The sequence below is a fragment of the Bombina bombina genome, chromosome 6, assembly GCF_027579735.1.
Source record: "Bombina bombina isolate aBomBom1 chromosome 6, aBomBom1.pri, whole genome shotgun sequence".
NCBI classification, from domain to species: Eukaryota; Metazoa; Chordata; class Amphibia; order Anura; family Bombinatoridae; genus Bombina; species Bombina bombina.
Genome location: NC_069504.1, coordinates 626,628,309 through 626,655,179, shown reverse-complemented (window position 1 = coordinate 626,655,179; position 26,871 = coordinate 626,628,309). Strand labels below are relative to the sequence as shown.

Sequence of the window (26,871 nt, the reverse complement as noted above, 5' to 3'; positions counted from 1 at the left end):
ACCAGACCGTCTTGGAGTTTCGAAAATTAGACTTTTTTGTTCCTGAGGAAGGGCATTACCTTTTCCTCCAGTGATATTAGTAATAATCTCCTTCAAACCAGGCCCGAATAGGGTCTGCCCCTTGAAAGGGAGTTAAGTAGCTTATTTATTAAAGTCACGACAGCTGACCATAATATAAGCCCTAGCGCTGTGCGCGCCAGCATAGTAAAAACAGAATTCTTAGCCGTTAGTTTAGTCAAAAGAAAACAAGGCATCAGAAAAAAAGGAATTGGCTAGCTTAAGTGCTCTAAGCTTGTCAAGTATTCATTCAATGGAGTCGCTACCTGTAAAGCCTCAACCAGAGACTCAAACCAGAACGCCGCAGCAGCAGTGACAAAAGCAATGCATGCAAGGGGCTACAGGATAAAACCTTGTTGAATAAACATTTTCTAAAAAAGCACAACTGTCCTCGACAGGGCTAGTGATACGCTTAGCTAGAGTAGAAACTCCTCTCTCCACCTTAGGGACCGTCTGCCATAAGTTCCCGTGTGGTGGCATCTGTTAGAAACAGTTTTCTAAAAATAGGAGGGGAAGAGAACGGCACACCTAGTCTATCCCATTCCTTATTAATAATTTCTGTAAACCTCTTTAGGTATTGAAAGAAACATCAGTACACACCGGCACTGTATAGTATCTATTCAGTCTACACAATTTCTAGCACTGTAATTGTAAACCAGTCATTCAGAGCTGCTAAAACCTCCCTGAGCAACAAGTGGAGGATCTTAAGCATAAATTTTAAATATAGAAATATCGGAATCAGGTTAAATCATCTCCCCTGAATCACAAATATGACCCACTGCATATAGTGAGGCAGTAACAGACATGGTTCTTGACGCATCTGTATGCTCTGTATCTATCCCCAGAGCTATCTCGCTTTCCTTTAATTTCAGGTAGTCTGACTAATACCGCTTCCAGAGTATTATTCATAACTTTCGCAATGTCTTGTAAAATAAACGCTATAAGCGCCCTTGATGTACTAGGCGCCATTTGAGCGTGAATCCCTGGAGCGGGAGTCGAAGAGTCTGACACGTGGGGAGAGTTAGACGGCATAACTTCCCCCTCGACAGAAACCTCTGATAAAATAAACGCTATGGGCGCCCTTGAACCACTTGGCGCCATTTGAGCATGAGTCCCTAAAGCGGGAGTCAAAGGGTCTGACACGTGGGGAGAGTTAGTCAGCATAACTTCCCCCTTGACAGAATCCTCTGGTGATAATGTTTTTAAAGACAAAAAATGATCTTTATTGTTTAACATGAAATCAGTACATCTGGTACACATTCTAAAATGGGGTTCCACCATGGCTTTTAAACATAATGAACACAGAGCTTCCTCTATGTCAGACATGTTAGAACAGACTAATAATGAGACTAGTAAGCTTGGAAAACACTTTAAATCAAGTTAACAAGCAAATATAAAAAACGTTACTATGCCTTTAAGAGAAACAAATTTTGTCAGCATTTGAAAAACATTGTAAAAAGGCAGTAAATCAGACGAAATTTTTACAGTATATGTAATAAGTTCACAGAGCATTGCACCCACTTGCAAATGGATGATTAACCCCTTAATGCAAAAAACAGATAAAAAAAACGACATAGACGTTTTTTAACAGGTAGAACAAAACTGCCACAGCTGAACTGTGGATTACCTTCCCTATAAACGATTTTGGAAGTCTTTTTAGCCCTTTAGAGATGTCCTGTAGTATTCAAAGGACTGCTGAGGGAATCTGGATGATTCATTTTGTAAATTTAACTGTGCAAAAAAGCTCTAAATTAGATCCCTCCCACTCATATTACAACAGTGGGAAACCTCAGTTAACTGTTGCTATGCAGAAATTAAGCCAGCCATGTGGAAAAATTATGCCCCAATAAACCTCATCACCAATGTACCTCAAAAAAACGATTAAACATGCCAGCAAACGTTTTTAAAAACAACCTTCTTTTAAAGAGTATGTATCTCTATTAATAAGCCTGTCTTGCTTTCCCTGCATTAAGGCTTAAATTAGATTATTTCAGTATCAGCAGCATTTTCATAGTCAATTCCATTCCTTAGAAAATTACTTTACTGCACATACATTAATAAGCCTGCTAACAGTCGCTTTCACTGCATTAAGGCTTTACTTATATTAATTTGGTAACAGCAGCATTTTCTTAGTCAATTCCATTCCTTAGAAAATTGTTTTACTGCACATACATTAATAAGCCTGCTAACAGTCGCTTTCACTGCATTAAGGCTTTACTTAGATTAATTTGGTAACAGCAGCATTTTCTTAGTCAATTCCATTCCTTAGAAAAATATTTTACTGCACATACCTCATTTGCAGGAAAACCCGCACGCTGTCCCCCATCTGAAGTTTACCTCACTCCTCAGAATGTGTGAGAAAACAGCCAGTGGATCTTAGTTACTTCTGCTAAGATCATAGAAAAACGCAGGCAGATTCTTCTTCCAAATACTGCCTGAGAGAAAAACTGCACACTCCCGTGCCATTTAAAAATAACAAACTTTTGATTGAAGAAATAAATTAAGTATAAAACACCACTCCTCTCGCGGACCTCCTTCTATGTTGAGAGTTGCAAGAGAATGACTGGATATGGCAGTTAGGGGAGGAGCTATATAGCAACTCTGCTATGGGTGATCTCTTGCAACTTCCTGTTGGGAAGGAGAATATCCCATAAGTAATGGATGATCCGTGGACTGGATACACTTAACAAGAGAAATAGATTTTTTTTACAAAATATCTCATACACCCTTATCAAGTCTGAGTCCTGTAAAGGATCAGCATTCTACAACTCCAAATGAATAGCAATGACCTCATATATGACTTTAAAATGTTAGTAAATATGGAAATAAAACAAACACGGGGGATTTTTTGGATACCTTCGTCTATGAACTGGAGGCTTCCTTACAACTTCCCCCAGAACTCGCATTGAACTGAAAATGAATCATGAATAGTGATCAGTGATTGGTAGACAAGAATGCATGAAACAATGACAACATGAACAGGTGGAAGACAATGTGCAGAGACTGAAAATGATAAAAGAAGAAAAAGACCTGCAAGGAAGGAGACAGATGTATCTTTCAAGAGCTAAGGTCTGAGCTGTGTTTTATCATCAGCTTCAAGGTCAAACGCAACGCAATGTAAACGCTCTATCAAATTAACATATTGGAGCAGAACTTTACAAAACAGTTACTCATTTATTGGACAAATTCCAAATGCAATGCTGAAAATGGTTTACATCAACTAATGTAGAAGTCATCTGGTCCCATCTGTTCTGCATTAGACAGAATTGCTTTGTACGCAGACTTCATTAAAATCAGTAACATATTGCATACTTTGTATGAGTTCTTAATATTAAAAACCTACTGTGCACCAATATAATACTATATAGGATGTTTTAACTGAATTCTGGAAAAAAATACACATAAGAAAATTATATATAAGAAATTACTTTTAAAACTTATATACAAGTTAACTAAGGACTGCTAGAAAACAAAGCACTTTATTATAATAAGAAAATGTATTTTTATGAAAACTTTTTTACGTAGAAAGGTATTTTAATTCAAAAGCCTAAAAATGAACAGTTCTTGCACTAGTGGATGACACACTGTATTCAAACTAAGGAGCCAGCAGACTATTGTCCTCTCCTATTGTTTTTTTTTTAAATGTGTTCTGACACCCTAAATATCTCTAATGCTGAGTAACCTACAATTATTACAAGGGCGGACAAATCTATTTGGGAGCAAATATGAATATTGTGGAGCTACCTACATATTTATTAATGGCCAAGCAAACATATTTTATACAAATATTTTTTGGGAAAAAACTTTAATTATGCTTACCTGATATTTATCTTTTCTTCTGACGGGAAGAGTCCACAGCTGCATTCATTACTTTTGGGAATTCAGAACCTGGCCACCAGGAGGAGACAAAGACACCCCAGCCAAAGGCTTAAATGCCTCCCCCACTTCCCTCATCCCCAGTCATTCTGCCGAGGGAACAAGGAACAGTAGGAGAAATAGAGTGAAAAAGGTGCCAGAAGAAGCAGCTAAATTACAGCCGCCTCATCGATAAACGCAGGCGGGGAGCTGCGGACTCTTCCCGTCAGAAGAAAAGAAAATTATCAGGTAAGAATAATTTAAGTTTTTCATCTTAAATGGGAAGAGTCCACAGCTGCATTCATTACTTTTGGGAATACAATACCCAAGCTATAGAGGACACTGAATGCAAACAAAGGGCGGGTACAGAAGGCGGCCCCCTTCGAAGAGAACCACAGCCTGAAATTACCCATAAAAACTAAATAACAAAAATAACTGCCCATCAGTTAAACAACTGGCATGCCGCGCTGGAGACCACTCAAATCCTTAGATGCCACTGAGCACAAAGCCCCGAAGGAGTCAAGTCCCGCAGGCTCCCAAATCGCATGAACTTAACCCAAGGGAAAGCACCTCCACCTACCCCCGAAGGGGAGAACAGAGTACCCAAAGGAGATTCCAAGGACCATCAGAATAGGGTAAGAAACCTCAAAGACAAAGCAAAACGAAGGCTTTTACAGAACCACCCAGGGAAAAGAACTCTCTATAAAGTCCAACTCCCAAAGAGACACTCCCAACCTATGAGAGAGCGATCACAAGGAAGAACAAAATCCCTCTACAGGTCCCCTGACACACCACCATAAAAACATATGGTGCTCCAGGAAGCCACAAGCTCCCCACTGAACCCTAGTCTAGCAGACACAACCGCTAAAACTAGCCACATATAGGTAGGAAACCTATATCAGGACCGAAAGAAAAACACGGAGCTCACCGACAGGATGGAAAAACCAACTGTCCCAGCAGAAAAAGAGGGCGCTCTGTGAAACACAGAACTACAACTGACAGAACTCACAAGTTCCACCTCCCGGACAGCAAAGCTGACTCTAAGTCAACATGGGACCCCATCCCATAGAGTGCCGAAGTATCGACGGTAACTCCCAACCAGGAAAGACCAGATCTCAGAAGACAACCAACACAAGCAGCAATGCAACCAATGGAGGACGGAACACCCATAAACCCCCCCACCAGAGAGGATAAGAGGGGTAAAAAAAAAGAACATGGTCAGACCCAAGAGAGCAGACAGATCCCCGACCTCCCCTCCAAGAAACGGACCCAACCCAAAAAAGGGCTGGAACGTCCGACATCAAAAGAGAGTGGAGGTCCTAAGAAGAAACTACCTATTGGAGAACCCTCTGACCAATTAATATCAGCTGGCAAGCTACCACAAATTCATGACAGAAATATAAAGCTTGCTACTATACAATCCAAGTGCAAGTAGCTGCAGCTGGTTTCAAACAGCAAACCTCCCACTTGCTAGGCAGTAGAGCTAACCATAAGGCTACTACAAGCTGGCTCAACATGTTTGGGTTACGAAACCCATAAACAGTCCCTGTCTCTAAGAAGGAACAATCCCAAAAGGGAAGATAGGGCACAGAGCAACCACGGTACCATAGTACCAAAGCCAGCCCTCCTGACATCCCACACGTGAGGAGGGAAGAAAAGAATCCTCGAACGAGAAGATAAGGACCCACAGGGTCTCCATGGAAACTGTATATTTCCAAATCCTCCCCAAAAAAACAAGCCAAGGCCAGCCGTAGGCAAGGCGAAGAGACCAAGGAGAATGGTAAAGCAATACCATTGAGTAATAACCCAAAGATCATTACTACCAGCTCAGTCGAGACAAACAATATTGAGCCTTAAATGCAAAATTTGCCACTGGCGACAACCGAAAATCCACCTTAAAGGCAGCAAGCTAACCTTCAGGCAAATACCAAATCTCCCATGAGAGTAAAAAAACAACCCCCCGAAGGGACAAGCGGACGTTCTAAACCCTAAAGTTTGAAACTGAACCGCCCAAAATCTCAGACAAGAGACATGGCCCTAAGCCAGACCCCCCCGAAACCGGACAGGCCGTACATCCTGAGGGACCACCAAGTTGCCTCATATGGAGAAGAGAACTCTAGGTAGCGCCTAGAACCCCCAATGTCTTTGAACATTGGACACTCGCAAGAGACTCAGATGAGGATCCTAGAAAGACCTCTAGACAGGCCTTCGAGATGGCAATCCGCACCCGTAGGTGGATCTGAACCCTGGACCCTCCACTTGCAACCCCAGAAACCAAGAGCTCCCAGAGGTTCAAGTGCAACACTCCCAGTCCAGGGACCCCAGAGTTTACCAGGGAAAAGGCTCCATAAAACGGAGAACATGCCACAATAGCTGAATTCAACACACAACCTTAGCCATGTGGGCAATTAAGCGACCCCCTAGGCTCCTAGGTGGAAAGTCAAAGATCCTCACAGGATCAGCCTCCCAGAAAACCTGTACCAGGAACAACATGGGCAACCCCGCAATTCCCGCTGAGAAGTGGATCAGAGGCGGTTGCCGGGAAAAAAGGAGGAGAAACTCAACCCCTGCACTCCATTTTATGAACAGAAAAAGGGTAGAAACGGACATATCCGAACTCCCGGACTCAGATGACCAGACCACTCAAGAAGGGAAAAACCAATCCCAGCAACCTTGAGGGGCACCTGCGACTAGGCCACAAGGAAACAGACACCCGGAAAATACCAAGATTAAAACAAAAATCATCATCTCAACTGGTACCCCAATCTGTGCAGTGGTCATCCGAACCACCAAACTCCTTAGGAATGGAGAACTTCGGTTCCAAAGCGAAACATCCAGAACCCATGAGGAATCATAGACAGATCCCAAAATAAGGAACGGCAGAGGACCTATACAATCCCTCCGATACTCTGTTCATTGAGGAAGAGGAGCAAGTTGACGTATAGGAAACAAAAGCATCCCCTCAAGTAATGGATAAATAAAACATAAAACGAACACCCCAACAAAGTCAACGACTTGACACCCCACAGGATAACCAGCACACTGGCACCACGTGGGTGACATGAACCTTAAGGAACAGCAGCTATTGCCCAACCAGTACCTGCCTGGCACAAGGAACACCTGAAAACTGTACAAGGTCCAAGAAAAAAATCGAAGCCCCAGAGGGATAGAAAACAAACTATAATCATAACTAAGTTCTGATAAAGAAAACGCGCAGCTTCCAAGGAAGTGCGCACGCGACCACAAAATCGAAAGTATCAGTTCCAGAGAAAGAATGTTCCCAAACTGAAAAATTATAGCAGACATGAGTTTCTTAAAACAAATCAAATATATCCTAACCGGATTAAATAATGAAGGCAGCACGCGAGGGTGAACGCCCAAGAAAAACGGCACTCCAACCGGACCAGCCGATTAGATGCCCAAGCTCAGAACTGGAACACATACTTAAAGAAAGAAAAACAGACGATAAGGAGATTGCTTCATCCCCACACGTCTAATCCAGTTTGCCGTCCGGCAAAGAAGACCGATGATCCCTCGGCCCAGTAGGGCTGGAATCCTCCAGCACCCCAAAAACATGCCTTAACAAAACACGAAGATGTGCCAGTCTATAACGGAAGGCAAAATGTTCCCCCGCTAGGTCGATGGGCGACCCCGGCCCCGAGGGTGGGGCCCCTGAAGCCTCAGAGGCCATCACTTCCCCAGAAGCCCTAACTGACTCAGGCGATCCCACGCCCGACGAACTCCGGTTAACAGAACACAGACAGCATCTTAAAAATACCTCATTAGGGAGATATAAAATGTGTATTCCAAAAAGTTATATACAGCAGCACTTTAAGCAAGGAGTCACAGGGCAAAAAATGGTTAAAAAATAATAACCTTTATTTAAACATGTGTTAAAAAATTACACAGCTCCAAACTCCCTGACTAGTTTCATGCCCTGTTGGGCACTTAATCATAGATATAAAATGTGCCAGCACCATGGATATGGCCAAGCGGAACCGTGCTGTAACCTCTGGAGGAAACAAGCCGCCTTCCGGGGGTAGGAGTAACGGCCATAGGGACACCTGCTTGTGTAGCAAAATAAGGTTCTGGGGCACGCGCCTCCCGGGACATGGAATCCTCAGGGGCGGATGGCTCAATGCACTCTAAATTCCCTGATACGGGAGAAGAGAGTACTCTAGAACGGCAATCGGAACATAACTAATGAACATTGATAACCCTGGCCATTTCATACTCTTCGCAAGACGTGTAATCCGAATCGGAGATATCCATCTCCAAAAAATCAGAATACTCCATAACTTGGAGATTGAAATTATGGGCAAACACTAAGAGCACCTTACACCTCCAATGGCTGGGGCACTCACCACCTCCTGTGAACCAGACAACTAACGAACAGACTCTCTCCGTCGCTACTCGGTCAATGTGCGGAAATGGAATACGTGATCACAGCCGGTCACAAGATGCATTGTGTAAGCCAAAAAACGCACCAGTCCCTAGGACCACGCAAACAGATGAAGTAAGGCCGTTATGTCCGAAAAGCTATGAGCCAAAGTATCACTACACAATAGCAGACAAAATCACATAACAAACATGATTACAGTCCCTCCTGTTCAATAAACCCCCTCAGGAGATATAAACCTTTGACTCTATAAGATAAAGGAGTCCCACTGGGACCCTGACTTCTGTTGTTTAACATTACATTTACATATTGAAATAAAATGAAAAGATCTTACCAGAATCTACGTCGTGGAACAGGAACATGGCCTTTCAAGTGTGACAGATAGTAGCCTCGCTTCTGACATGGACTTGAGTGAATAAAGGCAGGCAGTGAAACTCGTCAACGCTGATTGCCAAAGGAGCTGTTAATATGAGTCGGGAAGGTTTCGGAGAAAGACTCTCTCTGCATCTCCGGACTCTAACTTTCACCCATGCTCTCACTGAGAGGCTGACAGGATTACTTAAAACTCCAGTCCCATTTCGAAGAGTACTATCTCTCCTGGCACTTCTCTGCCAACCTCCTGAGACGAAAGGCAAAGAATGACTGGGGATGAGGGAAGTGAGGGAGATATTTAAGCTTTTGGCTGGGGTGTCTTTGCCTCCTCCTGGTGGCCAGGTTCTGAATTCCCAAAAGTAATGAAGGCAGCTGTGGACTCTTCCCGTTTAAAAAGAAAAATAGTCTGAACTTTAGCAGTTCTTAAAATGATGATGAACTTACATGTTTTAAAATCAGGTCCGGAATCTAAGTGATATTTTAGATGAACTTTAATTGATCACTTCTAATTAAGATGCACTGTAACTTACTTTTTAATCTAGCCATGCCATTGTAATACCCTGCACTCCGGTCGCCCACTTCCAAACTCATATTTTTTTGTAAGCTAATGTTTTGAAATGTTCTCCAATCAGCGCTCTAGCCGTACGGCACCTTTTTGTAGCTAGAGCACCAATTGGAGAACAGTTCAAACAGTTAGCTCACACAAAATTTGAGTTTTGAAGTGGGTGCCGGAGAGTGGGGTATTAGAATGGCACAGCTAGATTAAAAAGTAAGTTACAGCGCATCTTTATTACGCGTTTTGTCCGCTCATGGGCAGACTTTCTCAACAGGCAGTGTAATCTGATTACTGCCTGTTGAGAAAGTCTGCCCGTGAGCGGACGAAACACATTCAGAAGGAGGAGTAGGAGAGGAGTGCTGCAAAGTAAAGAGATCCGTTATTACGGGGAGAAAGGAGGGCTGAAACCTGAGCTCGGGATTACATCTGTTAAGCCCTATACGTCCTTCCGCTATTACGGACCTATGCCATAAGACCTGGTGACTTTGTGAGAATGTATTGGACTCTCCAAAAAGGATTTCCTATTGAGGCTTTTAACTTTTAATGTCTAGTAAGTGCAATATAGTGTGCATATGTGTGTTACCTAAATAAATTGATACCGTGAGTCGCTGGGTGCGCCTGTTCCCTTCTTTCATTCACAGAATTTTGTATCCAGTGGACTGACAGGCTACAACAGTCCAAGAGAAAGACAGCACCAGCGAGATTCTAAGGGATCATTACACACAGGAGTGTGTTAACCTATACGGGAAACATACAATCTCAGGAGGATAAAGTATGGATTTAGGCTTATATAGCCTTTAAAGTATATTACTGGACTCATTTTGTATTACCAATATTGAGAAGTGCAAATTGTATTGGTTATATCTTTATATACATATATATGTGAAAAGGTCTTACAGAATCTGTTATAGTTAGGTATACTGAATATAGTTTCTATCTTATACTCCTTCAACCAGTGGAGCGCAGCTAAAAGTAAAACGGTAATACATTTTTAAACTCAAAAGGCTAGATTACAAATGGAGCGCTAATTTATTGAGCACCCGTTTGCGGGCATGCAATAAATAACCAGCCACTACAAGTGGCTGTTTATTGCTACCGCAAGCTCGCGTTAACAATTAGCGCTCAGTAAATTAACCTGAGATCAAATCTCTGGTTGATTTTCTAAAAATGTCTCAAATGCCCCTAAAATAGATTATTTTTTTTTATGGAAAAAAAAATGTAGTATTTTTTTCCATAAAAAATACTGCACTAGGCAGTTTTAAGGGATTAAAAATTGGCGGGTGTGGAATGTTAAAAAAAAATGGCACATTGCGGTCTATGGGAACTGTGTGTTCCCTGAAAATATATATGTATATGCTTATAAACATACTGTATATATTTGTGTGTTAATATGCGTATATTCATATACATATATATTTAAAATTGCTGCACTACTTACCCGCTTTGCTGTGCTTAGGCTCTGTGTCGTGTCTGACGGCATCAGAACGAGGCTCCCATTGGAGCCTATGGAAGCGCATTCTCGTGAGGGAAATGTTTGCGTGCAATGTGAACGTGAGGTCCCATTCGCATTGCAACTAACTAGTAAAACCAGTGCACATTTGCGTGCGCTGGTATTACTCAGTTGAGCGCAAATATCGCTTTAGCGTAAGCGATATTTTGCACTTAACTCGTAATCTGGCCCATAGTTAATAAAACAAAGAAAAACTACTAATATCCCTTTAAAAATAATTTGCATGTCCATGCACATTCTGCTCCAATAAAACTACAAACATGGAGACTAATACTACCAGGTCACAACTTATGCCAGGCAAGGAAATATAATCAAAAATAATGTCTCAGGAGAGATTGTTTAATATAGTAATTGGGTCCCTTTTTTTTTGTTGAGGTAAAATTTAATATTTTACGGTAAATTCCAGCAATATGGAAGATATTATGTTCTAATTACCACAAAACAACTATGTTCTACACAACTAACTTTATTTAACACGTTATTAAGAATTTTCAAAATAGTAAGTTATAAAATTATGAAGCATTAAAGATAAAATTAAAAAGAGTAACTAATGTAAGAGTATGTCATATTTGTAATAATAAGCTTTATATTAAACTCCTTTCAAAGTTATTTAGATTCACTGGTGTAAGTTTTTCCACTTACTGAGCTTTGAAGGTTTTTTGCTAACAACAGATGGTTATAATTAAAAATGCAAAATTTGTAGTATGAAAATTGGTCAAGTGCTAAGATTAGCAGTACCATGAAGGGCTAAGCAATCCATCAGGTTTTCCACTCCTATAAAAGAAACAAATTAGCAGTTTCATATATTTAATTGCGATGCTGCACTCACCTCCTACGGTTGATTTCTGCATCATTTCCAGAACGCTTTCCAGGTTCCCAGCTGTGCCGCCTAAAAGGAGAAAGGGAACGCATGGAGCTCTTTGAACGAGATGGATGTGCAGGTACTTCAGTGATGCGGTCTAATTCTTCTTCAATCTCCGACACCCCGGTATGTTCACTTTCCCTTTCCTCCACAGATGCAGCCATTGTGCTGCTACAGCTGCTGTCCAAGCTAAGTCTGTCCTTGTGCTTTTTCATGTTCATGGCATGAGGAAGGGAAATATCACTGCCATGGGAAGAGGTCCTTTCTAGAGATGCAGTTTCATCTGTAGATGAGCTGGAGCTAGCAGCATCACATAGATAATTCTCTTCAGCCTAAAAAAAAAAAATCACAATATATTAATAATATGAGTATCGCACCTGATCTAAACACTTTCTGATGCTTTGGAGTATATGTAGGCATCATCAGTAACACATTAAAAAGACAACCTGCACACCTACTTACCTCCCCCCAAACCCCAAAAATGCCTAATAATCTGTTCCATGGCCTTATCTTCTACACAAGACACCAAAAGGTTATATAACGAAGTTTCAGCAGCATTTTGATGTTTTCACAAGTCATTATATATATATATATATATATATATATATATATATGTCCCCATTTCTTAAAATGCAATGTATAGATTTGTGTATCTATGTTTCAGGTGCACTGTCATAAGGTATAGTATTAGCATGAGAATTAATTTAAAATAGATATTGATATCTAACTGGAATACGGGTACAAATCCCCAAATCTGGAATTTCAAACTTATTCCAAAACTCAACTTTTTCATTGATAATTAAAAAAAAATATATATATCAATAATTATTAGTTTCCCTGCCTGCAAGTCACTCTTCCCTGCCTGTTTCCTTGTTTTTTCGTTTTGTTTTTTGTGTGTTTTAAAATGCAAATACTGATCTATATTTATTGAAAACGACAAATATTACCGTTCTGATTACAGTTCTGTAATATCTGTCTTCGGGTACTGGTTTTACAGCGGTATTAGAAATCATATAAAACTACCTGTAGCTTACATGTATAAGCTGTATTACGACAGGTTAATATTGCCTAAATGACATTAGATATTCTTGTTTACACTTGGTCTCATCCCCTTCCCAAATCTCCCATTTTAAAAAAAGCAAATATATTCTGAAATCCAAACTTTTTCCGGTCCCAAGCAGTTTGAACAAAGGGTTTCTACTTGTATACTCAATCCCGGCATATTTAGCATAACACTATGACTGAAACTAGTTGGTGAATAGAATGTCAGTTTGATATTTTCTCAAATAATAAATCCTTCTAGTCACAGAAGCACGCTAATTCTAAATTTGATTAAAGTGTCTGACAATTTAATTTGATTCTGCTTTTACCTATCCAGAACAGCATATTAGCTCTAGACATGCGTTACTCATTTATTCTGCACAGATTTAACATTCGTTTTTTATCTGATTTAAAACCATATTAAAGGGAACTGCTGATTACAAGTACAGTAAGAGGGTTATTTATCTCCATGGTATTATATCCATCCTGTACCTGCAGCTCTCTGTAAAGCTGTTTTTTTTAAGCCATTGCAGAAGACAGTTGTGAAAGCTTTGCATTTGTACACTGCGCTCTGCCATCTTGATAAGCACGTATTGTTGCATCCTATGACAGAAATAAAAGAAGAGAGGCGCCACAAAACATAAAACAGTATTGTAAGTCCAAACAGGTGAGATCCCTACGTGTTCAGACCACCCCGTAGTGGCAGATACTCACAGACAAGGCGGCACCAAAATCGTGCCTCTATGCGCAGATCGGGACTGTTCAGAGTCGCCCGACAGACACACCCCAGCTGGTATACGTCACTCCGTGTCCACCAATCGACAGTCGGCAATCCACAAGCCTCTAAATGTTCCGTATGGCTACGATCAACATACACCACCACTGTAGGTGTCGGATTAGGATGGATATAGGACGTAGATAATCACTCTTGGCAGAAGAAAGGAGGTGATGGTAAAAAGGACACAGGACAGAACAGGTAAAAATAGTAGTCCGTATTTATTGTTTAAAAGAAACAACAGCAACGCGTTTCCCGGCTAGATAGGCCGCTTCATCAGGCTGTCTCATACCTCCTGTAATGTCAGCGATAATTTCCACGTTTTGATAAAATCAAGCGTTCAATTTCCAGGCAGTCAGCTTCAGAGAAATTAGATTTTGATGTTTGAAGGGACCCTGGATTAGAAGGTCCTGTCTCAGAGGCAGAGACCAAGGTGGACAGGATGACATGTCCACTAGATCTGCATACCAGGTCCTGCGTGGCCACGCAGGCGCTATTAGAATCACCGATGCTCTCTCCTGTTTGATCCTGGCAATCAATCGAGGAAGCATCGGGAAGGGTGGAAACACATAAGCCATCCCGAAAGTCTAAGGTGCTGTCAAAGCATCTACCAGGACCGCTCCCGGATCCCTGGATCTGGACCCGTAACAAGGAAGCTTGGCGTTCTGTCGAGACGCCATGAGATCTATCTCTGGTTTGCCCCAACGTCGAAGTATTTGGGCAAAGACCTCCGGATGAAGTTCCCACTCCCCCGGATGAAAAGTCTGACGACTTAGGAAATCCGCCTCCCAGTTCTCCACTCCCGGGATGTGGATGCTGATAGGTGGCAAGAGTGAGACTCTGCCCAGCGAATTATCTTTGAAACTTCCATCATCGCTAGGGAGCTTCTTGTCCCTCCTTGATGGTTGATGTAAGCTACAGTCGGGGACAAATCTGAGTAATCCCCATTCCACTGACTTAGCATGCACAATTGCAGCGGTCTGAGATGTAGGCGTGCAAAGGGTACTATGTCCATTGCCGCTACCATTAAGCCGATCACCTCCATGCATTGAGCCACTGACGGGTGTTGAATGGAATGAAGGACACGGCAAGCATTTTGAAGCTTTGTTAACCTGTCTTCTGTCAGGTAGATCTTCATTTCTACAGAATCTATAAGAGTCCCCAAGAAGGGAACTCTTGTGAGTGGAAAGAGTGAACTCTTCTTCTCGTTCACCTTCCACCCATGCGACCTTAGAAATGCCAGTACTAACTCTGTATGAGACTTGGCAGTTTGAAAGCTTGAAGCTTGTATCAGAATGTCGTCTAGGTACGGAGCTACCGAAATTCCTCGCAGTCTTTGTACCGCCAGAAGAGCACCCAGAACCTTTGTGAAGATTCTTGGAGCCGTAGCCAATCCGAATGGAAGAGCTACAAACTGGTAATGCCTGTCTAGGAAGGCAAACCTTAGATACCGGTAATGATCTTTGTGAATCGGTATGTGAAGGTAAGCATCCTTTAAATCCACTGTGGTCATGTACTGACAATTTTGGATCATGGGTAGGATTGTCCGAATAGTTTCCATTTTGAACGATGGAACTCTTAGGAATTTGTTTAGGATCTTTAAATCCAAGATTGGTCTGAAGGTTCCCTCTTTCTTGGGAACCACAAACAGATTTGAGTAAAACCCCTGTCCGTGTTCCGACCGCGGAACCGGATGGATCACTCCCATTAGTAAAAGATCTTGTACACAGCGTAGAAACGCCTCTTTCTTTATTTGGTTTGTTGACAACCTTGACAGATGAAATCTCCCTTTTGGGGGAGAGGATTTGAAGTCCAGAAGATATCCCTGAGATATGATCTCTAACGCCCAGGGATCCTGGACATCTCTTGCCCAAGCCTGGGCGAAGAGAGAAAGTCTGCCCCCCACTAGATCCGTTCCCGGATCGGGGGCCCTCAATTCATGCTGTCTTAGGGGCAGCAGCAGGTTTTCTGGCCTGCTTGCCCTTGTTCCAGGACTGGTTAGGTCTCCAGCCTTGTCTGTAGCGAGTAACAGCTCCTTCCTGTTTTGGTGCAGAGGAAGTTGATGCTGCTCCTGCCTTGAAATTACGAAAGGAACGAAAATTAGACTGTCTAGCCCTAGGTTTGGCTCTGTCTTGAGGTAGGGCATGGCCTTTACCTCCTGTAATGTCAGCGATAATTTCTTTCAAACCGGGCCCGAATAAGGTCTGCCCTTTGAAAGGTATGTTAAGTAATTTAGATTTAGAAGTAAGGTCAGCTGACCAGGATTTTAGCCACAGTGCTCTGCGTGCCTGAATGGCGAATCCGGAATTCTTAGCCGTAAGTTTAGTTAAATGTACTACGGCATCTGAAACAAATGAATTAGCTAGCTTAAGTGTTTTAAGCTTGTTTGAAATCTCATCTATAGTTATTGAGTCAAGAGTCTCTTCCAGGGACTCGGACCAAAAAGCGGCCGCGGCCGTGACAGACGCAATACATGCAAGGGGTTGCAATATAAAACCTTGTTGAACAAACATTTTCTTAAGGTAACCCTCTAATTTTTTATCCATTGGATCTGAAAAGGCACAGCTATCCTCCACCGGGATAGTGGTACGCTTAGCCAGAGTAGAAACTGCTCCCTCCACCTTAGGGACCGTCTGCCATAAGTCCCGTGTGGTGGCGTCTATTGGAAACATTTTTCTAAATACAGGAGGGGGGGAAAAGGGTACACCGGGCCTATCCCACTCCTTAGTAATTATCTCTGTAAGCCTCTTAGGTATAGGAAATACGTCAGTACTCGCCGGTACCGCATAGTATCTATCCAGCCTACATAATTTCTCTGGGATTGCAACGGTGTTACAATCATTCAGAGCCGCTAATACCTCCCCTAGCAGTACACGGAGGTTTTCAAGCTTAAACTTAAAATTAGAAATGTCTGAATCCACTCTATTGGGATCAGAACCGTCACCTGCAGATTGAAGCTCTCCGTCCTCATGTTCTGCATACTGTGACGCAGTATCTGACATGGCCCCATTATTATCAGCGCACTCTGTTCTCACCCCAGAGTGATCACGCTTACCTCTAAGTTCTGGTAATTTAGACAAAACTTCAGTCATAACATTAGCCATGTCCTGTAATGTGATTTGTAATGGCCGCCCTGAAGTACTCGGCGTTACAATATCACGCACCTCCCGAGCGGGAGATGCAGGTACTGACACGTGAGGCGAGTTAGTCGGCATAACTCTCCCCTCGTTGTTTGGTGAATGATGTTCAATTTGTACAGATTGACTTTTATTTAAAGTAGCATCAATGCAATTAGTACATAAATTTCTATTGGGCTCCACTTTGGCTTTAGCACATATAGCACAGAGATATTCCTCTGAGTCAGACATGTTTAACACACTAGCAATTAAACTAGCAAACTTGGAAATACTTTTCAACTCAATTTACAAATAATATGAAAAACGTACTGTGCCTTTAAGAAGCACAGAAAAAAAGTTATGACAGTTGAGTAACAATAAACCGGAGAAACTATAAAATCAAATTCTTTCCGGTAAAAACACAATTTTAGCAAAGGATTGCCCCCATTAGCAATGGATAACTAACCCTTAAATAGCAGAAAAAATGTACAGAATATAAACGTTTTTTATCACAGTCAAAGTACAATCTCACAGGTCTGCTGTGAGTGATTACCTCCCTCAAAATAATTTTTGAAGACCCATGAGCTCTGTAGAGACGAACCGGATCATGCAGGGAAGAAAACAGACTTGTGACTGAATTTTTGATGCGTAGCAAAAGCGCCAAAATAGGCCCCTCCCCCTCACACACAACAGTGAGGGAGATCAGTAAACTGTCTTAAATTAAATAAAACGACCGCCAAGTGGAAAAAAAAACAGTGCCCAAAATAATTTTTCACCCAGTACCTCAGATAATTAAACGATTTAACATGCCAGCAAAACGTTTAACATCAAATAAATGAAGTGTCATTAGAAAGCCTGCTGCTAGTCGTTCTCACTGTAAGTTAGGCTAAAGTTTTATGCATACAGTATTATCCCAGTGAAGTGCCATTCCCCAGAATACTGAAGTGTAAATATACATACATGACAGCCTGATACCAGTTGCTACTACTGCATTTAAGGCTGAACTTACATTATATAGGTATTGGCAGTATTTTCTCAGTCAATTCCATTCCTCAGAAAATAATATGCTGCTACATACCTCTTTGCAGGTGAACCTGCCCGCTGTCCCCTGATCTGAAGTTTACCTCACTCCTCAGATGGCCGAGAACAGCAAAATGATCTTAACTACGCCGGCTAAAATCATACAAAAACTCAGGTAGATTCTTCTTCAAATTCTACCTGAGAAGGAACAACACACTCCGGTGCTGTTTTAAAATAACAAACTTTTGATTGAAGATATAAAACTAAGTATAATCACCACAGTCCTCTCACACATCCTATCTATTAGTTGGGTGCAAGAGAATGACTGGGTGTGACGTAGAGAGGAGGAGCTATATAGCAGCTCTGCTGGGTGATCCTCTTGCACTTCTTGTTGGGGAGGAGTTAATATCCCAGAAGTAATGATGACCCGTGGACTGACCACACTTAACAGGAGAAAGCAGCTTTACATGTTAAAATAGAAATTGTTTATATCAGGTTAAATGAGCTGATGTTTAACCTGCACTATTATATTCAAATCCTGTGTGTAAAAATGAAGGTATTTATACAGTACTGAAAACAATTGAGATCATAGAACATAGAGGCATAGGAACTATATACTAGTCAAAATTGATCTTCAGAAGACACAAAACATGTGAAAGGAAAAGGCTGACCTACGGCAAATCACTAATACTTTAAGTGATGGCAAACTCTCCCCTTTTTTAAAACGGATCCGGAATGTTAGTGATTTTTTAGATGGAGCTTAATTCATCAGTTGTAATGAAAATGCGCTATTACTTACTTTTTTTTATAAAATAATCTTTAATTGATGTTTTATAAAAAAAGATGAAGAAAAAAAAAAAGTCATACAGACAGAATTATTCTGGCATGAAATTACAACGTTTAGGCATAATATTATTGCACAGTACATTGAGATGATTATACAGTTTGTTTTCTGTCAGTATTGTCAAGAAACCTAATTTACATTAAATAATAATAATAGCTTATAACCATAGCTATTTAACTGGCCTCGAGAGGTCATCTGATATAGACAATATATGTAAATATGATAGCTACTATTAAGACCTCAATTGGGTCACAAATAAGAGTGAGGGTTGAATACAACAATATAATAGCTAAGAAAAAATATATTAACCAGTGTTTTCACATGATAAGAGTTACCCCAAGAAGGGCGTCTATAGACAGGGTATCTCTGTACTGGCATATGAAAAAAGTATCTAAACTTGAAGAGGTACCTAGAGAGTTAAAGATGGCGTAAAATTGGGGTCAAGTAAATCAATGTCAACTACTGGATTTATGTTGCAGGTCAGAGGGTAAGCACCGCTTGTACAATTAAAAGGGTATAGGATGGGGGAGGGGGGAGGCTGACTCTCTCGTGGACTTAAAAAGTACCAAGGACACTAGAGGTAAGTAATGTGCAACTTATTGAGGTTGTAAGAAGTTACATCGGTTAGTAAACAATTTACAGCGATGAAGAAAAGTATATCATCTATTACAATAAGACAAAAAAGTACAAGAATATACCTTTTCTACTCAATGTTGTGCACTGGTTGAAGCAACGATAGATGTATGAAAGATAGTGAATTGGAACCTCTTTTTGAATATTATCAGTTCCTCTCTTTTCTCAAGGGGTCACTCATGGGCCCTATTGCACATAAGCTATGCATAGAGGAATTCTAATGATATAGACAGTCACTCTTGGACCTTGAAAGTATATTATAATATAAAGTTACCACAAATAGCCTAAATGGCAACATTTAAACATCACTAAATACTTGGAAATATATGTATAAATACATTATAATAACTATAGGCTGTTCAAACCTTATATATGTTGAAGTAGATGTTGAGGAGGCTTGGACCGAAGAAGTAAGTTGTAATCTAGCATTAATAGCCTAAATTACCCCATTCAAACATCACTATATACTTGAAAATATATGTATAGATACATTATAATAGCTAAATACACAGAGGAGATCCAAGGTTATAATCGGTCACAAATGTTATGGAAATTACATGTGCATATTATAAGTGCCTAGTAGAAGAGTAGTGAACTAGTACATAGTAATAAATTATAATTTCTCTGAGTCATAAGGTATGACACTAAAAATAAGAGATGAGAATCTAGTTCTTGTATTCAGTGTAGTCGACACCAAGCTTCCATGCACCTGTAAAACTTTAAATGTAGGCTGCGGAGTACAAATGGATCGTGTTTCAGGTCAAGATAGAGGAAAAACAAAACTTTTACTATTTATATAGACCTTAAAGCTTCAGGAGTATGAGGATATTGGGAGTAACGTGGCAAGAAGACTTTATTGAAAGGGTAACTGTATGCTTTTGGATTCAAAACTCCATATGAACAATTTTTCCAAAACAAAGAAATGTTATAAAACTGCAGTTCTACCAAAGAGCTATAAATATATCTCAGACCCACTAACTATAGACACATAGGGGTAATGAGAAGTTACCTCGCCCTATTGATCTAGTGGAACATGTAAATTAGTGTGGCATAGAGCAGAGCTATGAATATATCCTATCTCCTCAAGTTATATGCTTATAAAGATATGGGGAGCAGCATTTTATGGGAAACTTAAGAAAAAAACATGGGACTGATATAATAAAGAGCCATTGTTATGTAACCAGTTACACACTGTATTATATGATATATTTATTTTCAAACTGCTATTAGTGGTTAAAGTGCCCTACTTAGCCAAGTGCAGTATATATGTCTGGGTTGTGAACAGTGGGTAGTTTTACCTTTGGTGCTTAAGTATTAATCAGAAAGTGATATATTGCTAGGGGATCAAATCCAACTGGATTTAGTGTATCATATAAATACGTTTTCAATAGAAGAGTCCCCAACTGTTAATGTACTTATGTATATAGATGAGCAATATAATTCAAACAAACATATATATTTGTTTCTGAAAGGCAACAGAAACACACATCTAAGCACACTAGCCTAACAAACAATATCGGATTAATGCAGGGATTAATAGGCATAACATAAGGGCTTATTTGTTAAGCTCTAATACATATAATAGTATGATTCCCCAGTTCTCAGACTATCAGTCTTCATTTGGAATTCTACATATGATGTGGACCGATATGTTAGAACATACAATCGTTCAGCTATGGAGGGCTGACTAGTAGAGTAAATACATATAACTTTTAGTTTTCTGAATAAGCATATATGGGATCAAAAAAGCCCATAGGAGTAGGTCAAAGTTCCCATTCCACAGTGAACTATCAAGTATATAACATATCAGAGCAGAGTATGTTTAGTGTCTTAACCTATTCCGGCTCTAAGCTGAAGTAAAGAGTAGGAATTGTTCTGCATACTGAGCTGGCACAAAGTAAATAGGATACCAACGATTGACCTGCTGAGGAATTCTTCTTCGGATCCACTTGGAAGGAATATTCTGCCAGCTGACTTGAAGATCCGGATGAAACATACATACAACACTGTGATTTTTTGAAAATCTGGAGGATCTTCAGAGCCCGCCTGGGTCTCCGCTGGAGAAGAGAGAACTGTGGAAGGTTGATTGCGAAACTCAGCGATCTCCGCAATAACCTCCTCTGGTGCGCTGAAGTCTCTATCCCTCCACCGGGGATCGGCCTCATCCCCCGCGGCAGGGACCGTGGCAAGGAGCACAAGCTTCTTGTATACATTCAGCGGTACACAGACAGGCCTCCCTTCCCTCTCAGATACATTATGTGTGGCTGAGTATCCCATCCTTGAGATATGGAGCCAGTGACTATTTCTGCTCTTGGCTCCTGTGGGTCAGCTTCGATAAATATATGTGCTTCGCTAGGTACATCAAGCTGTCAAAGCTCTTATTCATCTTATGCTCCAAGTCCATTAATAAGTTGTGTACAGTTACATTAGCTTTCCCCATGTTCAGAGCTGAAGATTGTGGCTCGTGTCTAGATGAGAGGCAAGTATAATTCTATGGGCAAAACTTAGTAATGCTGTCAAAAACACTCCATCCAGCACTTTAGACTGTCTATCTTTAGAGAAGGTTGAGTTACTGCGACACTAGGATGGTTTGAAGAGTCCAGTCTGAGTTGGATTTCAGTAGGCCATCTGCTTCTCATATTTCCCACACTATTGGTAGGATTAGCAATGTGGGTTAAATAATGTCTCACCAACTTCTTCAGTAGAATATTGGTTAATCTAAAATATTTAAATAATCTTTTTATGACAAAAGAATAGCATTTTATAAAGTTTAAAGCCAGGAGCTCTAAGGTGATGCGTCCTACAGCTTTGGCGGTTGACTCCACCCCCCATAATGAAATTCAAATACCCTGCACTCCTCTGCCCACTTCAAAACTAAACATTTTTGTGAGCTAAAGGTTTGAATTGTTCTCCAATCAGTGCTCTCCTCATATGGCACTTTTTTTGTAGCTAAAAAATGAATTGGCGAACAATTTAAACTGTTAGCTCACAGAAAAATTGATGTTTGAAGTGGTTGGCGTAGCGTGGGGAATTTGAATTTCATATCTACATTGAAAAGTAAGTTATAGCGCAACTTCATTACAAATGATGAACTAAACTCCATCTAAATTATCACTAACATTCCGGATCTGATTTTAAAAAGGGGAGCGTTTACCATCACTTTAAGAAATGGGAGAGATCCTGCAAGATCAAGTGACCAGATAAGCACATTGTTTGTTAAGCTTAAAGGGACACTGAACCCAAATTTTTTCTTTCGTGATTCAGATAGAGCATGACATTTTAAGCAACTTTCTAATGTACTCCTATTATCAATTTTTCTTCATTCTCTTGGTATCTTTATTTAAAATGCAAGAATGTAAGTTTAGATGCCGGCCCATTTTTGGTGAACAACCTGGGTTGTCCTTGCTGATTGGTGGATAAATTCATCCACCAATAAAAAGGTGCTGTCCAGAGTACTGAACCAAAAAAAAAACCCCCAAAAAAAACAAAAACAAAAAAAGTTAGATGCCTTTTTCAAATAAAGATAGCAAGAGAATGAAGAAAAAATGATAATAGGAGTAAATTAGAAAGTTGCTTAAAATTGCATGCTCTATCTGAATCATGAAAGAAAAAAATTGGGTTCAGTGTCCCTTTAAACTTTCAGATATTGTTCAGCAGTTACATGTAGATAGATGCATTTTAAAAGGTCCACATCTGGTTTGCCCTAGATATCAACTATAGATAGAAATAAATTGTTATGGTTGCACCACACAAAAGAAGATTTGGAACACCACATAGAAGAACACTCAAAGTTTGCCTAATGGTTGATGTAAGAGATTTAAGTTGCATTTTACATCTGGATATGGACACATAGTAAAAAAATACCAAGCTGCTGAATGATTGCCAGATTATACTAATATCTAAAACAGGGGTTGACAAATTTATTTGTACGTTAGCAAGAATACTGAAGAGCCCCATACATGCATTTAAAGAAGCCAAGTTTGTGTACAGATATAAGTAAAAAAATTACACATTAAAAAACTATGAATACAATTCTAATAGTTTTGGTGCCCTAGCTACGAGGTGTTGTAAAGCCCTAATCTATAATGCAAACGTGAAACAAAAACTACGTGGGAGACCAAGTGTCCTGGTTGGCTAATCCATTCCACTTAATGCTCCCAAAGAAGGCAGCAGACATCACAACTGACCAAATATGAAACAGAACCTCATAAGCTATACTACTTCAGAAACTAAACAATATAATTTGTGTTTCACTGTGCTGTGGGAATGAATGAAAGACAACTAGAATGATGAAGAGTAAAATGGAAACGTAGTCCACAGATACAGGGATTCAGTGCCACCAACTCGCCTGGACTCTAGAATAACTACAAATTATAGTGCAAAGCTCATGACCTGAAGTTTAGCACAAGGTCATTAGTCTGTAATGTAAACTTGGTGTGAGCTATCAAAAAGAGCAGGTGGATAGCATCAGTTTAATTAGTTAGCTGAAGAATTTAGACTGTTGAGTTTTTGTTTGGTATGTGGTAACTACTTTGGAAAACACAAAAATCACATAAATGTACAGTCTTGTCATTAAAATTATTAAATTGGGTGAACATGATGTTATTAAATAAGTATGTTAAGTAAATTTTTAGCCATCAAGCCTTTATGTAAATTTTCGTTAGAGGATTGTGTTTTAAAAAAAATACTTACTCAGGCACCATTAATGGATTTACACAGTTAAACAAAAAAATTAAAAAGGGCCACAAGTAAGTGGGAAGAAGCATGTAAAAAAAAAAAAAAAAAAAAAAAAAAAAAAAAAGCTACCATACTACACTGCAAATAATTTCAGATTTCCCCCCCTGCTTTACACATCCAAAAGTCACACAATTTTGGAAGTCCTGAGAGCTACATAAAGACTCCCCTCAAGTGATATTTAAAGCATTGGAAACTATTTACTCATCACTGCTTGAAAAGTAATGGGGATTATAAAATACCTACTGCAGCTGCTGCTTATCAACAGTGAGGAAGAATTATAGGACAATTAAATGCCCAATTAACCCTTTCATAACAGGGTCATAATGACGTTGTTCCGATGTAGACAAATTGAAATCACGCGATCGCGAGATTTCAATTATGGGATCGGGTTTGGGGGGGCATCTTCAGACGCTAGGAACGCCCTCTAGACCGTGATCAAATCCAGGAAGCGCAGTTGGCTTCAGGACATCAAACGGCTATGATGTTGTATTTAGTCCTAACGGCGCTAAAGCCCAGCGCCGTTTGGACGGAATACAACGGCATAACGGCGGTAAAAAGTTAAAGAGACTGTAAACAGCTCTTAATTACAAGACATTTCTGTTGTGTTGCTATAGAACAACATCAGACTAAAGTCTAAACGTTTTTAAAACAAATTAACATCCTTTTTACTTGAATTATTTTTCAATAGACAAACTCCACCCACCGCTGAATTGCTTAAAGGGACAGTCTAGTCAAAATAAAACTTCCATGATTCAGATAGGGCATGCAATTTTAAACTGCATTTTAAATTGTAATAGAGAATTAGCCCTCCAAATGAAAAAAAAAGACCTGGGTGTTAAAGTTTAGTAATATACACTCCAAAGCAAGCGCTCACAGGATTTTAGACAAAAACATGTACAAAACTTTACTGACGTTACACACACACAGGGGTCTTATATGATTTTATTAGTAATAGGAAGACAATTTTGTTTGACCAACTATAAATTAAACAAAACAGAACATGGAGACTATAACTTAGGCACTTGAACCAGTGTCTAAAAATAAAGAGATGCAACAGAAAAAGGAGGGTGACGTTACAGAGAAAAGGAAGTGATCTAATCCTGGCTTCATCCTTCTGGGAAACAGTGTTGCAATATTTGCTTACAGTTGAAAGACATTAAAAAAAAAAATCAGTTACAAAGTAGTAACAAAAAATGTCTTCGATGTAAACACACAGGAGCAAAGAGAAAGGACTATTTAAAGAGAGAGAGAAAAAAGATTTGATATCTGGTTGAAAGTAATGAAATCTAAACTATTTATATGGTATGGGGGGGGCATACAATTTTTTTTAATTTTTTTTTTACATGGAATGTTATTAAATTAGAATCATGCTTAAAGGATTACTAACTTTTGGTTTTGCTATTCAAATTGGAACAAAGATTTAGCATTGCAATTATCTAAACAATTTAGTGTACCTTTTTTGTTTCAGAAACGAAGCTCCCTTAATCAGTAATGATTTATTTTATCCTCATTACATCACGTAATCCAGCCCTCAAATGTGGGCCGTCTATGGTCTAACATACTTGCCAATCGGATGGTGAGTATGTGCATAAAATTAAAATACATTATTGTCATTCCACGCATGCGCAGTGGGATCAGGTTAGTCTCACATGCGCATATAGAGGCACAGAAGCCGACATGACCGACAATAGACTCAATAAAACGCATGCGATGACATTGCGCTAACTCACGCATGCGCACTGAGTCTTGCAGTCGCCATCTTCCAACTGCAGTTGTCAGCCCGGATTGGAAATCCGTAACGGCGGACAACTCAGTGGGTTTGGAAATAGTTACATTTTCGAAAATAGATATTTATAAAACGATACGTATTTAATACATGAGACACATTGAAAAAGGCTTTATTTATAGTTAAACTATTATAATATCATGATTCTATTTTTCACTACAGTGTCCCTTTAATTGAAACAACTATGCATACTGTAATTTATATATTTTTTTATATATACATTTTATGCAGGTGTGAATAAATGCTGTAAAGTAAGAATCCTTTAAAAACAGAAATGTTATTTGTTTGTTTTTATCAATTAACAAAATGCAAAGCAAAGTGAGTGAATAGAAGAAAAAAAAAACTAAATTAAATCAATATTTGGTGTGATGACCCTTTTCCTTCAAAATAGCATCCATTATTCTAGGTACACTTATAGACAGGTTTTTAAGGAACTCAGCAGGTAGGTTGTTCCAAGCATCTTGGAGAACTAATGTCAGTTCTTCTGTGGATTTAGGCAGCCTCAGTTGCTTTTGTCTCTTCATGTAATATCAGACAGACTCCATGATGTTGAGATCAGTGTTCTATGGGGCCATACCATCACTTCCAGGACTCCTTGTTCTTTGTGCTGAAGATAGTTCTTTGACTTTGGCTGTATGTTTGTGGTCACTGTCATGCTGCAGACTAAATTTGGGGCAGATCAGATGCCTCCCTGGTGGTATTGCATGATGGATATCATCTGCCTGTACTTCTCAAAATTCAGTAGACCATTAATTATGACCAAATCCTCAACACCATTTGCAGAAATCCAGACCCAAACTTGCAAGGAACCTTCACCATGGTTTACTGTTGCTGGCAGACACTCATTTTTATACTTCTCTTCAGTCCTTCAGCCAACAAACTGAATTCTGCTACAGCCCAAATTTTGACTCATCAGTCTAGAGCACCTGCTGCCACCTTCTACACCCAGTTCCTGTGTTTTCATGCATACGTGTTGCCTGGCCTCGTTTCCACGTCAGAGGTATGGCCACGTCTGACAAGACTTCTCCCGAATGCTGGACATCTTTAGATTCCTTTAATTTACATATTCCTCAGATGTATAATTTTGTAATAACAAATATTTTTTGTCTAGTGGGGGTGTCTGATCACTGGTCTCAAGTAATGAGAAATATGAGGCAAATATCATTTTAGGAGGTGGGGGATTGTGGCAGCAGATTTCCCAGTGCCTAGGGCAGCTCAAAAGCTAAATATGCTACTGCTTAGAGGAATTTTCACAAAACAAAGTGTTAGGTACTGTCTATATTTGCACAGCAGGATAAACATGAAACA

The 26,871-nt window shown here is 39.9% G+C and overlaps 1 protein-coding gene across 7 annotated transcripts in view; it reads right to left on the bottom strand.

Annotated features, from left to right (window-relative positions):
• Nucleotides 1–26,871, bottom strand: part of AKAP13 (A-kinase anchoring protein 13) — a 521,925-nt gene that overhangs the window by 125,999 nt on the left and 369,055 nt on the right. For 6 of the 7 annotated variants that reach the window (XM_053717637.1, XM_053717639.1, XM_053717640.1 and 3 more), the window contains 2 exons: nt 11,579–11,943; nt 2,914–2,967 (listed from right to left, as the gene is read on the bottom strand). In XM_053717637.1, coding sequence (XP_053573612.1) covers nt 2,914–2,967; nt 11,579–11,943 — 419 coding nt within the window. The remainder of the gene's footprint in view (nt 1–2,913; nt 2,968–11,578; nt 11,944–26,871) is intronic. The other variant, XM_053717643.1, reaches the window with a different exon arrangement.